Raw genomic sequence first — 18,492 nt, forward strand, 5'->3', positions numbered from 1 at the left:
AATGCCTAATATTTTACAGTTCAGACAACACAGCAGTAGATGACAAGCTTCCCAAAATGTTTTGCCCTCAAATCGGGCTTCCTCAGGGGATGCTGGTCGTTTGCGGTATGTACTGCCTTCTAATAAGAAAATACATAACAAATCCACAAATTAATTGACATCACAAAGTTATAACAATTACATTGACAATATACAGTGATCATCATGTGACTACGTCTTCACTATGGAAATGTCAATGCCTACCCGTGTTTCTAAAAACAAAGACCAGAAACTGCCGGGACATATAGATGAGCCGCCTCGACAAAGCAGCCGTATGCATAAGTCCCACTATAAATAGAACTTGTGGGACTTATTAACTTGCTTGCCCTGGAATTGTATTTTAGTCTCCTCTTTTTTCCATTTTTTTTCTCCTCTCTCTCCTCCCCCTTACATCTTTTGGCCTTTAGTATAATAAATTTATGAATTTTGGGTTTGAACGATTAATTAGCGAATTGTAAAAAAATTTTTTTTTGATGTTTTACTATTTATAAACGCATTGAACCTACTAATCATAAGTGAGCTTTTTGTTATATGAATTAAGAATAGACTATTATTATTTGTCTATTTGTAGAGATTAAAAATACTTTTTAAATTGAAATAAAAATTGTGTAGATTGATTGCATCTCTTAGTCTATGTTTATGTATTGCCTACCCGTGTATACAGTACATATGTTTGCATGTGTATATTTTCCTTTTTTGGTTCCATCTCTATGGCTGGGCTGCCTTAAAACATTATTTGTGCGCCTGTTGAACTTTCCAGGCCTTTTTAGGTGGTCATATGAATGGCCGGGGTGTCTATGCTTTCAGCTGGGCACCCGTTACACTGCGCGTGCCGTACGTGTGCGGTTTGCGATTCCCAATATCTCTAACCTTACTATTAGGAAAGAGATCCTCTGTCCCTCCCTTCCTCCCTCCATCTTCGGGTATCCGACCGGGTCTTAGGACCCGGCAGGGGCGCACAAGTGTGTGAATGTAGTGGGCGCTCTGCACGTGCGTGGTCTCGGCGTCAGTACCTGGTGATTTCCTTCACCTCTCTCCCCCCGCTAGAGGGAGTCCTCTGCGGGTATCCGTCCGAGTCTATGGACCCGGCGGAGGCACAGGAGTGTGCGAGTGTAGTGGATAGTTTGCATGCACGACGAGGTCTATGCGCCCGCATCCGGTGTTACTGGAAGGATGGTATAAATCAGCCGCATTTGGCGGCGTGAGGACGCTGCGGGAGTCAGGATACAGACATATGCTGCTTGTTACCATTCATGTACTTCTATTGAACTTTATACGCTGTGAGCGATTAACCTTTCCATCATGACCTTCTTATTCGATTGACTTTATTCCTAGCATTGATCCTGCTTGGTTAGCTATAATATGGCGCTTTTATTGTGCTCCTAGATACTCTGAGCCTTTCTGATCCTGGTTGATGTGTCACCCTTGGTGTCAATCACCGACCAAATTGTGTTGTAAGTTACTTTGCTTTTTTGCTGTACCCCTCTTTTTCCCTTCCCTGTGCCTAAGGGGGTAAAACATCATCCCCTTGGTTTAGGGATTGGTTTGGGATATCGATATATATTTTATTATATATACATACATACATAGATATTTTCTCTTTCCCCTCTTTTTTTAGATGGTCTTTTTTATGCCATCTATGGCCACATTGGGCATATGGCTGCTTTGACGAGGCGGCGTATCTATGTCCCGGCAGTTTCTGGTCTCTTTGTTTTTAGAAACACGGGTAGGCATTGACATTTCCATAGTGAAGACACAGTCACATGATAATCACTGTATATTGTCAATGTAATTGTTATAACTTTGTGATGTCAATTTGTGGATTTGTTATGCATTTTCTTATTAGAAGGCAGTACATATCGCAAACGACTAGTATCCCCTGAGGAAACCCGATTTGAGGGCAAAACATGTTGGGAAGCTTGTCATCTACTGCTGTGTTGTCTGAGCTGGAAAACATTAGGCATTTAACCATAATTTGTACCTCCTTTCCTTTGTCCAATTGGTTTAATGGAATATATGCATTTGTATTCTATTTTTCCAATAAAGTAATATTTTTTATATATTGATTACTTTTCATCTGACTCTGCACCTAAAAAAGTCCAGTTTTCCACGTTCTTTTACTAGGATGGAAAAGGACCTGGGGGTCCTAGTAAATGACAGGCTCACCAATGGCAGGCAATGACAAGCAGCTGCAAGCAAAGCCAACAGCATGCATTAAAAAGGGGTTTAACTCCAGAGATAAAACAATAATTAACCCACTCTACCAGACTGGTTCGTCCGCACCTGGAGTATGCCCTCCAGTTCTTAGTTATGAGGAAAGGTTACGAGTACTGAACTTATTCTCTCTGGTGAAGAGACGCTTGAGAGGGGATATGATTTCAATGTACAAATACCCTACTGTTGACCCCACAATAGGGATAAAACATTTCAGTGAAAGGGAATTTAAAAGGACACATGGTCTTTCACTAAAATTAGATGAGAAGCATTTTAACTTTAAAATGCGTAGAGAGTTCTATACTGCAAGAGCAGCAAGGATGTGGAATTCCCTTCCACAGGCAGTGGTTTCAGCAGGGAAATCTTTTACAGTATGTCTGATCCATCTTCGGGTAAGGGACTGGATTTTTCCAATTTACAAGCCAACCTCAATGCACTATTTAATTGGGCAACTATATGGCAAATGAGGTTTAATGTTGATCAATATAATTGGGGGCTAAACATTTGCGCATCATACATTCTAGGAGAATAGCTGGGGTAGTCAAAGGTTGAGAAGAATCTGGGTGTTTTGGCAGATCATAGACTTAATAAAAGAATGCAATGCCAATCTGCAGTTTCTAAAGCTAGCAAAATACTTTCTTGCATTAAAAAAGAGGTATAGTCCAGAAACATTATTTTGCCCCTGTACAAATCATTAGAAAGATCTCACCCGGAATATGCAGTTCAGTTTTGACCACCAGTTCACAATAAGGATAATAATCGGAGAACTGTAGAAAGTGCATAGAAGGGAAACCGGACTGATAAGAGGAATGGAGGAGCTCAGCTATGAGGAAAGATTAGCCAAACTGAATTCATTCTCTCTTGAGAAGAGGAAAGTAAGCAGCGATATAATCACCAAGTATAAATATATAGGTGGCCCATATAATGAATTCAGTGCTGGGTTATTCATTTTCAGGTCATCAAGGGGGTAATCTTTACATCTGGGGGAAGAGAGATTTAACCTTTACATACGGAAAGCCGCTTACTATGGGGGCACTCGTGTGTGCTTGCTCCCGAGCGATACTCAGCCTTGCCCTCTGTTCCCTCTTTCCTGTTTGTGATTGCCAGCAGCGGGAGCCAATGCCTCACGCTGCTGTGTGTGTGCCAATGGGTAGGGAGAGAGCCGAGTGGCAGCTGCTCTCAGGCACATTGCTGGATAGAGATCGGGCTCAGGTAAGTATTAGGTGGGCTGGGGGGGTAGCTGCACACAATGTTTCTAGAATGCATGAAGGTAAAAACTTTCAGCCTTTAGAACTACTTTAAATAAAAGGAGGAAGATTATAAATGTGTACATAAAAACAATACTTATTCAATGTAATGCATGCATGGTTAAATATTATATTATGTAAACCTACCCTTCATTGCAGGTGTAAGTGGCTTTTGAGTTAACATAGAAATTTGGACTAGACATCTGGCCATTCTGTATAGTACCAGGATCTCCACATGATATCCCTGCAGGTGAAAAGGCATTGATGACCCAATTAATCATTACAAGAATGTTGTACATTTTTAAAGTCTGCATCATCCACGTACAGTACACCGTGCTAAATATGTGGTTGCAAAGTGTACACAGACCCCAGGTAGGTTACTTGAAGAAAGCTCATCAGGTCTGAAATCATCTTGTATGAATTAAACAACATTAGGCATCACAGACACACCTTCAAAATACAAAGGAGAGCTAAATAAACTTTAGGAAAAAGTTTGGAAATAGTTTGATGATGACTACAAACATTTTCATTATTAGCAGCTGATAGTCTCCATTGCAAAAAAACAGCAAACAAAAATTCCCAGCTCACTTACCAGCCAGCCTGCAATAAACTGAATTGACCCCAACAGTTCACGTTAAAAACAAGTAGTTTCCATTAACCTAAGTTCACACTATGAAGAATCATATATAAATGGAACAGGAACCACACCACATTCCTGTACAATTCAAATGCGATTCAGTGCGGTGTGATTGAAGCCATTCTTTTTGAATAGTTCAAAGCACACCACATCTGCACCAAATTCATGCATGCAGCAATTTTGGGAATGCACTGCAACTAGATTGCATGGTCATTTTGAACCATGCGATCCGGTGCAGGCTAAAGCACTGCGTTTGCGTTCTGCCTTGCATTGCAATTTGAATGCGGGAAACACGATCCCAATTTTCCGCAGTACACTCTAGTGTGAACTGAGGCTTAGCCTTACCAGTAACTGTTTCTAGGAATCCTCTAGGACAGCCAAATGAGAGATGAATGGTTCCACCGCCCTTATCAGTTTCCCCAATCATCTTTCAGCCACATGAGAGGATAATGAAATAAATAAGTTCATACCCTTACTGTGGGATGACAGTCTGTAGAACATTTCTGGTGAGGCCAGGTAATGCTGCGACAATGCCTCCATTCTATGATGCTTGATGAAGACATCTCATCTTGACCATGAAGTGGGTCTGCAGATTTGTTTTACTGATGCCTCTGTTCTTTCTCCCCAAGATGTTACTAGAGAGCGAGTGGAATGAGCTTCAACCAATTAAAGAATCTGATTGCCTTCTGCTGTGTAAACTAAAGTAATGGTATTCCTAATTTACATAGCCAGCAAACTCTTCAATGCTTGTAACCGCTTTCTCAGGCCATAGAAAAATAGTAGGAGATCTCCTGAACGATTTGGTTATCGCTAAACACTGCAAAATACACCTGCGGACATCTAAAGTATGGAAAATACTTTCCTTGTAATTTTTGGGAAGGGAAAGCAAAACTACTTTTTGACTTTTATGAAAAACAGGATGCCACCTTAGGAAGGTACATAGGATCTGACTTCAGTAAAGAAGGATTGCACGTTTAAAATAAGGATTTAATGGCCAAAACCTGTATAATCACCTATCCTCCTAGCCATCGCAACTGCCAACAAGAAAGCAGTTTTAAGAGTTAAATCTTTAGCGGAGGCCTCTTGTAAGGGCTCATATGGAGTTCCAATTAACCCCTTATGTACTGTGGAAATATCCCAGGGAGGCGCTACATTGTAACAAACAGAAGTCCAAACACTCAGTGGTCAACAAAAACATATGGAGGAGGAAAGGCCTTAGCCAGCTTTTGATCTAAGAAAACCACACCTTCCTGGAGAAAATTCAAAATGACTGGGATTAAAGGGAGACTTTTTCAGATAAAAAAATTTTTTTTAGAATAAATCTTTCTCGTAACCAATTTTCTGCTCTTAAGTTTTTGAAAGATTCTTGGAATCAGGGTCAGAGGGGAAGTCCCCACTGAGATTCACCAGGTCTTGCCACTAAAAGATTGAAAGACCTATTCAGGAAGGGAAACCTCCTTGTCTAAAGAATCTTTTATTTGATGCCATGAGGCCAATAGGTAACTAAAGATCTTTTGAACGCAGCTGTGCCCAAATGACAGCTGGAATTGAAGAAGTCATGAGTAACCTCATGATTTCTCTCAAGGATTCCGATTTTGCACTTGCCTCGGTGTGTGCTAGAATTTGGATCCTGTGATCTTAGGGAGAAAAAATCCCTGTATTACTGAATCTAATCAGTAATCTAGAAACATCCTGGTCTGTGCTGGTTCCAGTGAAGATTTCTCTGTATTGATCAACCACTTCAATACTGGGCCCCTCCCTCCCCGGCCAATTTTCAGCTTTTACTGCTGTTGTACTTTGACAATTGCACGCAACACATCATTTTTTTGAGACAAAGCCTTCTTTTAGTGCCATTTAACCACTTATTTTTTTTGCAAATTTAGTTTGTTATAAAATTTTGCAGATAAGTAATTTTTCTTCTTCACTGATGTGCGTTGATGAGGCTGCACGGATGGGCACTGGGCACTGATGGAGTTGCACTGCCAATAACCAGCAAGTTTGTTTACATGTGACCAGCTGTTATTGGACACGGCTGATCGTATGGTAAAGAGCTGCTGTGACTGGCTCTTTACCATGATCTGTGATCAGCTGTGTCCAAGGAACACAGTGGACACAGAGCCCACCCCAGGGGGCGCGGTTCTGGGAGGATGTCCAAACGCCCTTCCTGGCAGCTCTCCAGTAAGACTATGTAGGCCACGATGTAGCTGTCTTGCGGCTATAGCGCAGTAGGGAAGTGGTTAATCATCTCAATCTTTTCTACATCCAGAGGAACTTGCTCCCTCAAAGAAGTGTACAGGATCATGTCATTCAAGTAAGAAATGAAAGCTATCCTTTCCAGGCACAAGTTAGCCATTAACTCCAACAATACTTTTATAAATATTCTGGAAGCTGCGGAGAGGCCAAAATTGCAGGGATCAGCAAAACCTTGGGAAACTTTTGATGGTTTGAGTGAATAGGGATGTGCATCTCTTTAATCTAGCACAACCATGAACATGTCTTTCAATAAGGTTTTCCTCATTGAGTATATGCTTTCCATCCTGCATTTCCTGTACAACAGGCACTTGTTTAATCTTTTCAAATTGGTTATCATATGAAATTTCCCTGAGGGTTTCTGAACAAGAACCACATTGAGTAAAACCCCCTAAAGACCTGTTCTGGTGGGACCTGCACTATCACCACCTACTGGTAAAAATCATTAATTCACATAATTAGAGCTTCTGTTCTTTTTGAAGTGAACTTTGTCATTTTTTAAACTTTCCATCTATTAAATCTTCTGCCCTTGTTTTAATTTTGGATAGTAAAACATTTTTTTTTCTGCCAGTAAATACCTTATACAGCCGACTTCCTGTTTATTGTCTGGTAAAAAGCCTAAGCTTATGACATTATGAACAGCTCTCTCTCTCTCTCTTCTGAGAATTTGCTAGCAAGGTAGGGGGGGATGAGTCATAAGAGGGCCAATGAGAGCTGCGGGGCTGCAGAGCTGGAGGTGTGTGTCTGTGTAAATCCAGGAAATGAACAGGCAGCAGTTTCAGCTGCCCACAGTTAAAATGGTTACAGCCAGACTCAGTAGAGGGAGATTTCTGAAGCATATTTGGCAAGTACAGAATCACAGTATATATAAAATAATATGGAAAGTGGTTGGAGGGAAGCTTCAGAATAGCAAAGATTTTTTTTTTTTTTTTACAAATTTTGGGAGCAGACTGCAGTTCATCTTTTTTTTTTTTAATTATTTTTATTCATTTTTTTCACACATGTTATACAGTCAAAAGCATAGAGGTCAAGAGGGCAACATACACTCCCACCTCTTGGTCTCACAGGGCCAACATTTGGAACTAACATAACTAACCACCTAAGTGGAATCTAACAATCCCCCCATAACCCAACCATCAGCACAAGTCCAGGATAAATGAAGCACCTGAAAATTGTAATCAGAGCTCATTTGTGTCAGTTGTCCACGTACAACACTTGGGAATAGTTAGTAGAGCGATCATATATACATGCAGAGCAGATTCTACAACATCAGTATTAAATATCTACTTAACCTAATTCCTATTTGAGGGATTATGTAATCTTTTAGGTTAGAATTGGCTGTATCAACTCAAATTTGTTGAGGAGTCCAACCATGGTTGCCATACTTTGTAGAATTGTTTCTTGCAGCCCCTAGAAATGTAGGTAGCCTTATAGAGGTGGATTACGGAGTTCATTAGACCTTTACAGTATGCTATTGTAGGAGCATTTGCTTTTTTCCAATGTAATTGAATAGCCTTCCTACCATAGAACAGCTCAATATTAAATAAAGTGGAGTAAGCCAAAGAAGGGACGACCTCTTCCACTAAACCTATGAGGCATACTTTTCGGGTTGTAGGTATTGGGATACTGAGAACCTCTGCCCAAAAACTCTTGATCTGTGAGCAACTCCAGAAAATGTGCTCTGCATTTGCAGATGAGGAAGAGCACCTCCAGCATTCATCTGTAGCAGAGGAATATACGTGCGCCAGTCTGGCTGGCATATAGTAGATCCTATGTAGATACCTGAAATGTATAAGGTGGCCCCTAGCAGATACCAGGTACTTAAAAGAGGGTATCACATATCTTCCCAATCTTCTGCTTGGATTTCAGGGATATCTGCTACCCATTTTTCCCTACATCTAGTTACGGCAGGTGGAGTTTTAAAAAAAAAAAATGGATTTATACGTAGCTGATAAAGGTTTGGGCAATTCCTCCCTCCTCAATGGTTCTTGAAGAGCAGAGGGTAGTGCGTCCACCTTCCGGGTGGAGAATTGTGTCTGGAACGCATGGCGTAATTGTAAACACCGGTAAAAGTGAGAGTGAGGTAAATTATGTCTTGCTTTTAGTTGGTCAAACGTTATGAGTTCTCCCTCCCTTGTAATATTTCCTAGTACTGTAAGCCCCCTACTAGCCCAAACCATGGGATCTGGCAGGGAATAGAATTGAGGTAAGTTGGGGTTCATCCATAATGGGACAGATGGAGTGATTCCCACATAACTGGGGGACATTTGAGTCGTGGCTATTTCCCACACTTTATTTGTTGCCTTCATGTATTCTATTAAAGGTAGGTTGGATTTTGGGCCTCTATAGAGCCCAATTCTCAAACTCTCATAGGAGCCCAAATGAGCCCCCTCAAGGGCTGTGGCAGAGTCCCTATCTTCCGCCAACAACCAGCGGCTTGCAAAGACCATCTGTCCAGCTAAGTAGTACTTCTGCCAATAAGATATTCTGACTCCCCCCTGCCCCCATGGTTCATGAAGTATCCTCATGCTTATGTGGTGTGATTTGGCAGACCACAGAAAGGAACCAATAATACTGTTCAGTTTGTGGAAAAATGATTTGGGGAACCATACTGGAGAGTGCCTTAGGAATTACAGAATTACTGGCAAGAACTTAATTTTCAGAAGATTTATACGTCCTAGTAGAGATAGAGGGAGTGTCATGAAAATCTCACGAAGAGATTGTCCTCCAGGTCTTCTGATGTACGATCGTCGCGGGTACGCACGATCGTACGAACGCCCTTACGTTCGTACACAGGTGCGCGTGCGCGGGCACGCGCACGGTCGCGTGCGTGCGTCCGTATTGGCGCCAAACGGCCTATTTAAACCAGCCTCTTGCCAACAGTCTTTGCTGTCTGCTCAACAGCGTTATACCTGTGAGACCTGATCTGTGTTGTTTGTTCCTGTTTGACCCGGCCTGCCTGTGACCCATCTGCTATCCGCCTGCACCCGACCTCGGCTTGTTGTGACTATTCTCCTGCCTGTTCCCTTGTACTTCGTTCCCGCCTGGTATCCGATTCGGCTTGCTCTGACCATCCGTCTGCTAGAAGGGTAACCTGCATATATACTGAACTGTTCATCTGCTTCTAGTACCTGCTTACCTATCTGCTGCAATAACCTGCTATACTGGACTGTTCATCTGCTATAAGTGCCTGCTCATATTGAACTACCTATCTGCTGCAAATAATCTGCTTACTGAACTGTTCATCTGCTATAAGTGCTTGCTCATATTGAACTACCTGTCTGCTGCAAGTCACCTGCTTATACTGGATTGTATTATCTGCTACAAGTGATCTGCTAGTATTACACTATCCATCTGCTTCTAGTACCTGCTTATATTGACTGTTATCTGCTGCAAGCACTTGTGAATATTACCCTGTTCACCTGCTACTAGTGACCTGCTTCCCTGCACTGTTTATCTCCAAGTTACCTGCTCCATTGAACTGTGTATCTGCTATAAACTACCTGCTGGTCCCTTCACTGTGATCACCTGCTCCACGCCTACCCATCCTACCCATCTGTTGATCCTGCCAGGCACCTGTACCCCTCCTTACTCCTGTGTTCCCTGTTGTATTGCCAGGAAACCGGTAGTGGGAGTCGTAAAGGAGGCCTCTCTCCGCAATCCGGGCTCGCTACTAGAAGGTACGTGACAGTAGCAGACAGCCAATGTCTGAGCCCGAGCGGGGAGCCTCCGCCATGGAAGAACTTTGTCAACACCTGGCAGGACTGTCTGAGGCAGTTAAGGGCCTTCAACAAGGCTACACTCGGCTGGAGGAACGGGTAATTACTCTTTCCAACCCCTCCGGATCCTTGGGGGCCCCTCAACCATCAGTTTCTTCAGCTGAAGCAGTTCCAACACCTACAGTTGTGATGCTACCACCAGAACCTAAAGTTCCCATACCCGAGCGATTTTCTGGGAATCGCAGTGGCTTCAGGGCCTTCCGCAACTCCTGCGAATTATATTTTGCCCTCCAACCACGGACCTTCTCTTTAGAGGCTACCAAGGTGGGTTTTGTGGTGTCTCTACTCTCTGGAGACCCCCAGACCTGGGCCCACTGCCTGTTAGAAAACCAGGACGCAGCGTTGACTAATCTTTCTACTTTTTTTGATGCTATGGCTCAATTGTATGAAGATCCTCAACTTTCAGCAACTGCAGAAACCGCTTTGCGGACCCTCCAGCAGGGACGAAGGGCGGTGGAAGATTATGTGGCCGAGTTCAGGCATTGGGGTGCGGATACGAACTGGAATGATGCTGCCCTTCGCCATCAGTTCCGCTTGGGACTCTCTGATTCTTTGAAGGATGAGCTTGCTAGAGTCGGTGTCCCACAGACATTAAACGCACTAATTGACTTGGCGATACAGATCGATCGTCGTCAGAGAGTGGAGAGCTGAGAGGGCCACTGGTTTCTCTCGTCCAACCTGGATGCTTCCAAAGGCCCCAAGCCATTTACATCCAGCACCTGCCACCCGATCCACGTCTGACACACCTGAGCCAATGCAACTTGGAGTCTTGCGGCCATCTCTTACCCCCGAAGAACGTCAACGCCGGCGGAATAATAACTTATGCCTCTATTGCGGGGAATCTGGACATTATGTCAGGAACTGTCCAATAAAACTTCGTAAGTGTCCATCCGTGCCTCCTTATCTCCCAGACTCTCTAATGAAGTTTCCATCTCACCTTATCATTTCTGTCTCCTTTCAGTTCCCAGGAAAGACTTTACAAACACCCGCCATTATTGATTCCGGGGCATGCAGCTGTTTTATGGATTCATCCTTTGCTGCCCAACATCAGATTCCTCTCCTACCTAAGACCCGTGGACTCTCTATTCATTTGGCCGATGGCTCCGCTATTAAATCTGGTCCTGTAACTCGAGAAACTGCACCTCTATCTACTGTTATCTCTGGTTCTCATCGAGAACTTCTCCGGATGGACATTATCACCTCCCCTCTTTTTCCTGTAATCCTTGGGATGCCCTGGCTACAGGCTCACAATCCAACCATAAATTGGACTACAGGAGAAATTACCTTTTCTTCACCGTATTGCCAGAAGTTCTGTGGTTCATCCGGTTCTCTGAGACCAGCAACTTTATTATCTATTGACTCAGAGATCGATTTACGTCAAGCCATTCCCGAAGTCTACCATGAATTTTTGGACGTGTTCAGTAAACAAAAGGCAGAGGTGCTCCCGCCCCACCGGGCTTATGACTGCCCCATTGAGTTACTTCCTGGAGCCAAGATTCCGTTTGGAAGGGTTTTTCCCTTCAGAAGTAGAGCAGGAGAAACTCAAAGAATACCTCGAAGAAAATTTAAAGAAGGGGTTCATTCGCCCGTCTACGTCCCCAGCAGGTGCAGGTATTTTCTTTGTTGAGAAAAAGGACCACACTCTCCGACCCTGCGTAGACTACCGTGAATTAAACAACATCACTATAAAGAACCGGTACCCTCTCCCTCTTTTTCCAGAGTTATTCCAAAGACTGGGAATTGCCACGGTGTTCACTAAACTCGATCTCCGTGGGGCTTACAACTTGATCCGTATCAAGGCCGGAGATGAGTGGAAGACTGCTTTCCGTACCCGATTCGGACACTTCGAGTATTTGGTGATGCCCTTCGGTTTGTGTAATGCCCCCGCCACCTTCCAATATTTTATCAATGATGTGCTCCGGGACTTTCTGGACTTATTTGCTGTCGTTTATTTAGATGATATTTTGATTTTTTCTTCCTCCCTTGAAGCCCATCGCAAGCACGTCAAAAGCGTGTTGGGTCGGCTCCGCCAACATGGACTATATGCAAAAGCAGACAAGTGTTTGTTCGAACAGGAAAGTATACCATTCCTGGGGTTGATCATCTCTAGTAAGGGTATAAAAATGGACCCCCAGAAGATTGCTGCGATTTTGGACTGGCCGACTCCTGTAGACCGGAAAGGAATCCAACGTTTTATTGGATTCGCCAACTTCTACCGCAAATTTATTAAAGGTTTCTCAGCTATTGTTGCACCCATCACACAACTAACTAGACAAGGAACCAGTTTTCATTGGACCTCTGAAGCTCAAAAAGCATTCGAGACTCTCAAGGGACTTTTCACCTCCGCTCCTATTTTAAGACATCCAGATTCCTCCCTGCCATTTGTTTTAGAAGTGGATGCATCCGAAATCGCCGTAGGAGCTATATTATCCCAGAGACAAGGAACTAAGGCCCTGCTTCATCCTGTGGCTTTCTTTTCACGTAAGTTATCTGCAGCCGAGAAAAATTACGATGTCGGAGACCGGGAGCTGTTGGCCATTAAATCCGCATTAGAAGAGTGGCGTTATTTGTTAGAAGGAGCTTCGCATCCAATTCTAATATTTACAGATCACAAAAACCTGGAGTACTTAAGATCTGCAAAAAGACTAAAACCAAGACAAGCCAGGTGGGCACTCTTCTTCTCCCGGTTCTCTTTCCATGTGACGTATCGCCCAGGGTCTAAAAATATAAAACCAGATGCCTTGTCACGGATGTTCCACAAGTCCCAGGAGAATTCTCCTCCGGATACCATTCTCGCTCCTGGGAATTTCCTTCTGCTTCAGGAAGATCTTCTCTCTCGGCTTAGACAAGCCTCCATGGGACAAAGACCCTTCTCAGAACCAGAACTACAAACCAGAGGTGGGTTACTGTGGTATAAAGACAAGATCTACATCCCCGAAACTCTGCGGGTATCTGTTCTAGAGCTGTGTCATGACCACGCACTCGCCGGACATTTTGGTATCACTAGAACCATTGATTTGGTACAGCGTACTTTTTGGTGGCCTCAGTTACGGGAGGATTGCAGGAAATACGTGAACACCTGCACTACGTGCATTAGAAGAACTGTAAAACCAAGGCCTGGGGCCTCCTTAAACCGTTGTCTGTTCCGGACAGGCCATGGAAAATGCTGTCTCTAGACTTCATTGTTGAATTACCTCCGGCAGACGATCATACCACTATCTTGGTGGTGGTCGATCGTCTGTCAAAGATGGCACATTTTATTCCCATGAAGGGTACCCCTTCAGCCTCTGAAACTGCACAAGTGTTTATCAAAGAAATAATTAGGCTCCATGGGGTACCAGCCAATATAGTTTCGGATCGAGGAGTACAGTTCACCTCTCGATTCTGGAAGTCCCTCTGCAAGGCCTTGAATATTGAGCTATCGTTCTCATCCGCTTATCATCCTCAGTCCAATGGGCAGACAGAGAGGACAAACCAAACTCTCGAACAATATTTACGCTGTTTTTCCTCTTTTGCACAAGATGATTGGATCTCCCTGCTTCCAGTAGCTGAATTCGCGTATAATAATTCTCTCCATTCCGCCATCAAACAGACACCCTTTTTTGCCAATTATGGTTTCCACCCTTCATTTTTACCCAACTCCCTTCCTGAATGTTCAGTACCTGCGGTCCAGGAAAAGATGAACTTTTTTTCAACCAACAACAAACTTCTACAAGAAACAATGACTTAGGCCGCGTACACACGGGCGGACTGTTCGCCCAACTTTGTCCGCTGAACAGTGTTTGGGCGGACAGTCCGCTCGTGTGTGGGCTTTCAGCGGACAGTTTCAGCGGACAGTTTGACGGACAAGGTTTTTCGGAATTTCCGAAAAACTGTCCGCTGAAACCTTGTTTCAGCGAACAGTCCGCTCGTGTGTAGGCTTGTTCTTCAAACAAAGTTGCGCGCATGCTCAGAAAGGATTTTCACGCCGAAAGTTATAATGCAGTGTATAGGACGTCGTATTTTTCGTCCCGTCGTACGTGCCGTTCACGTCATCGCGCACGGTTTCAGCAAACTGTTCGTCCGTCGTGTGTGGCCATGTCCGTCCATGCTAAGTTTGAGCGGACTGTTTGCCGAAACTGTTTGACGGACAAAGTTGGGCGAACAGTCCCCGCGTGTGTACGCGGCCTAAGACTCAAGAGCACAACAAGGCAACCTTTGACAGGAAGAGACGAGGAGAGTTAGTACTGGTACCTGGTGATTTGGTGTGGCTATCCACGGTAAACTTGAAAATGGCGTGTCCTTCAAGGAAACTAGGTCCCAAGTTTTTAGGACCTTTCTCAGTCAAAAGGAAGATTAACGAGGTTGCTTTTGAACTAGAACTTCCAGACTCACTAAAGGTTCATCCGGTATTCCATGTATCCTTATTGAAACCTTTCACTCCCAATCCATTTCCTAACCGAAAAACCACTCCTCCTGATCCGATCTTGGTTGATGGTGAAGAAGAATTTGAAATTGAAGCCATCCTAAAATCCAGAAGAAGAGGAAACCAGAACCAGTTCTTAATCAAATGGAAAGGATATGGTCCTGAAGAGAACTCCTGGGAGCCTGAGGACAACATTCATGCGAAAAATTTGATTCGATCCTTTAAAAAGGGCCCATCCGGAAAAGTTTGCCCAAAAGGGCATCCGGAGGCTGCCCCTTGGGAGGGGGCAATGTCATGAAAATCTCACGAAGAGATTGTCCTCCAGGTCTTCTGATGTACGATCGTCGCGGGTACGCACGATCGTACGAACGCCCTTACGTTCGTACACAGGTGCGCGTGCGCGGGCACGCGCACGGTCGCGTGCGTGCGTCCGTATTGGCGCCAAACGGCCTATTTAAACCAGCCTCTTGCCAACAGTCTTTGCTGTCTGCTCAACAGCGTTATACCTGTGAGACCTGATCTGTGTTGTTTGTTCCTGTTTGACCCGGTCTGCCTGTGACCCATCTGCTATCCGCCTGCACCCGACCTCGGCTTGTTGTGACTATTCTCGTGCCTGTTCCCTTGTACTTCGTTCCCGCCTGGTATCCGATTCGGCTTGCTCTGACCATCCGTCTGCTAGAAGGGTAACCTGCTTATATACTGAACTGTTCATCTGCTTCTAGTACCTGCTTACCTATCTGCTGCAATAACCTTCTATACTGGACTGTTCATCTGCTATAAGTGCCTGCTCATATTGAACTACCTATCTGCTGCAATAACCTGCTATACTGAACTGTTCATCTGCTATAAGTGCCTGCTCATATTGAACTACCTATCTGCTGCAAATAATCTGCTTACTGAACTGTTCATCTGCTATAAGTGCTTGCTCATATTGAACTACCTGTCTGCTGCAAGTCACCTGCTTATACTGGATTGTATTATCTGCTACAAGTGATCTGCTAGTATTACACTATCCATCTGCTTCTAGTACCTGCTTATATTGACTGTTATCTGCTGCAAGCACTTGTGAATATTACCCTGTTCACCTGCTACTAGTGACCTGCTTCCCTGCACTGTTTATCTCCAAGTTACCTGCTCCATTGAACTGTGTATCTGCTATAAACTACCTGCTGGTCCCTTCACTGTGATCACCTGCTCCACGCCTACCCATCCTACCCATCTGTTGATCCTGCCAGGCACCTGTACCCCTCCTTACTCCTGTGTTCCCTGTTGTATTGCCAGGAAACCGGTAGTGGGAGTCGTAAAGGAGGCCTCTCTCCGCAATCCGGGCTCGCTACTAGAAGGTACGTGACAGTAGCAGACAGCCAATGTCTGAGCCCGAGCGGGGAGCCTCCGCCATGGAAGAACTTTGTCAACACCTGGCAGGACTGTCTGAGGCAGTTAAGGGCCTTCAACAAGGCTACACTCGGCTGGAGGAACGGGTAATTACTCTTTCCAACCCCTCCGGATCCTTGGGGGCCCCTCAACCATCAGTTTCTTCAGCTGAAGCAGTTCCAACACCTACAGTTGTGATGCTACCACCAGAACCTAAAGTTCCCATACCCGAGCGATTTTCTGGGAATTGCAGTGGCTTCAGGGCCTTCCGCAACTCCTGCGAATTATATTTTGCCCTCCAACCACGGACCTTCTATTCAGCATTGTCAGATTTCGTGACCAGGGCCTGTACCGTGCACTGTAACTCGGCGATGGATGTGCCGTGAGTAGCGGTAAGATCCTCGGTCACAGCCTGGACTCAGACTCTCATTCGTCCCCTGATCTTATCCAGGTCGTTCCTTATCAGGTTACATTCTATGCGGTCTATGCGCATTAGCAGTGAGGTCCTGCTCTGTTCCATAGCTGCTAGAATCGTGGCTGTACTATCTTGGGTAAGGGGGTTGATGTTGCCACCACCGGAGCATCTCCGAGATTTATTTCTAGTTCGGCTAATAAGGCCTGGAGCCTCCCGACTAAGGTGGCATCCAACTGCGGAGAAGAAGATAGTGGCGTTTTTTTGCTGTGGAGTAGACTTCGCAGACTTGGGGTAACTTTATTTTGAGGGCATCTGCACTAGAGAGGACACAGGCAGCGCCTATGAGGAGGGCAGGGGACACCCAGATGGAGGTCTCAATGAGAAGGGTATGAGATGATGAGATGCCCCAATGTATTTCACTGTGTAGGCCCCCATCCATGGCCATGGCCATGGCCTTTGTAACTGGACTTTCCCTGTATAACCCCCCTCTTGAGACTATTAATTCTTGTGCAATGTGGGCTATCCGACTCCAAGTTTCCCCATTCAGTGCTTCCAAGTTGAACAAAAGGGATCACTCTGAATAATTCCTCTGTCATATAAATCCTGAAGTCAAAGGCCTGTACCGTCTATCTTCCTTGACTCCATGCAGAACAACCTCTCAGTCTTTGGAAGTCACTGTAAGATGCTGGTCATACTGTGTTCCGTGGCAACACAGCTTGCTACTCTACCCGCTCCTGCTCTTGCTTCTTTACCGTGCACTGACCTTTCTTTCTTGATCAAAGTTCTGTGTTCCCCGCTTACAGAAAGTCGATGCTTCGTCTACTTTACTCCTTTTTACTCCTACTTCCTCCACACACACACTCCCCCCCCCCCTCCCCCACTACACTGACACTCCTTCTCCCAAATCAAAACAACCAGGCCTGCCCAAAATCACAGGCCTGGCTAAATGTACCTGAATCTGTATTCTGTCACTAAATACTTCTCAATCACCTACCTTTAGGTAGTGACCGCTACACTTCATCTCCATAAGGCTCTTGACTTGTATACTGTAGCTCACTATCTGCTCTAAAATTACACTTGGAAGATGAATGAACTTAAATACCTCAGATTTAAGATTACCCCTAATTCTGATTCACCATATACGAAAACCTTACTACCTCCTTATCACAAATTTAGGACATTTTAACTTAGTGGAAAAACTTATACATTTCTCTCTTTGGCTGTATAGCAACAGTTAAAATTGTTACACTTACAGATTTCTTTTCATACCTCCCATCTTAAAAAAAATATTAAGAGACCTATTAAACTTCACATGGACATAAAAACAACACAGAATGTCTGAGACTTCCTGACGATACCCATTGGTGAAATACATACTCCAGGTCCCTTTGAAGAGCTCTAATATCATGGGCTGTTTGTGCTGGTGCTGCTTTTGGCACAAAATAATGTAAATGCATATGATTGGTTTAGTTTTAATTTAGTGAATTTAATTAAACGTCCAGGACAATCCTATTTATATCTTTTTAGGATCCATGATTCCCATTTGGATATGGCAGAGGAGCTGTAGAGGAGGGCATATTATATGCTGAGCTCATTTCAATCTCCATGTGGGTATAATCCAAAAGCTGAGATCTTTATGGAGGAGTCTGATAAGTGGTTCCCTTTACTACACCTGGTGGAGCACTTTATTGTGAAGTATAGAAGCTGTCACTAAGATCTAAAGATATGTTGTATGGGTGGGACTATTTCACATATGTATGGACACGAACCAAATTGCATAAGTTATTTGTTGTACAAGTGGAAATCATTTTCACAGGTGTATGGACACTGATAAAAGGATCTTTATCTGAAAGACTAACAACACTAATAGAAATTGACTGTCTGAGGTATTTGGTGTATTGTCATATGAAAGTGTTTGTTAAACATCTTGCATCTGCTTTATTGCATCCCATTTTTTTTTAGGTTTGAAAACACAGTGTAGAAGTAGCCCTATAATTTTAAATTTATTTAGTGGTTTAATACACTTAAAGCGGTTGTATACCCACACTGAAATATTATTATTCTTTAAACCCTGTAAGGCAAAGGCATAATGAGCTAGTATGCAGCGCATTATGAAATACTGCCCTTAGAAG

At 44.0% G+C, this 18,492-nt stretch overlaps 1 protein-coding gene across 4 annotated transcripts in view; it reads right to left on the reverse strand.

Annotated features, from left to right (window-relative positions):
• The window catches only part of LOC143982459 (C4b-binding protein alpha chain-like), a 577,061-nt gene that overhangs the window by 312,508 nt on the left and 246,061 nt on the right, over window positions 1–18,492 (reverse strand). For all 4 annotated transcript variants that reach the window (XM_077481180.1, XM_077481181.1, XM_077481183.1 and 1 more), the window contains exon 9: window positions 3,648–3,744. In XM_077481180.1, coding sequence (XP_077337306.1) covers window positions 3,648–3,744 — 97 coding nt within the window. The remainder of the gene's footprint in view (window positions 1–3,647; window positions 3,745–18,492) is intronic.

Source organism: Lithobates pipiens, unplaced genomic scaffold (assembly GCF_037356315.1).
Source record: "Lithobates pipiens isolate NorthernLeopardFrog02 unplaced genomic scaffold, aLitPip1_a1.2 Scaffold_16, whole genome shotgun sequence".
NCBI lineage: Eukaryota > Metazoa > Chordata > Amphibia > Anura > Ranidae > Lithobates > Lithobates pipiens.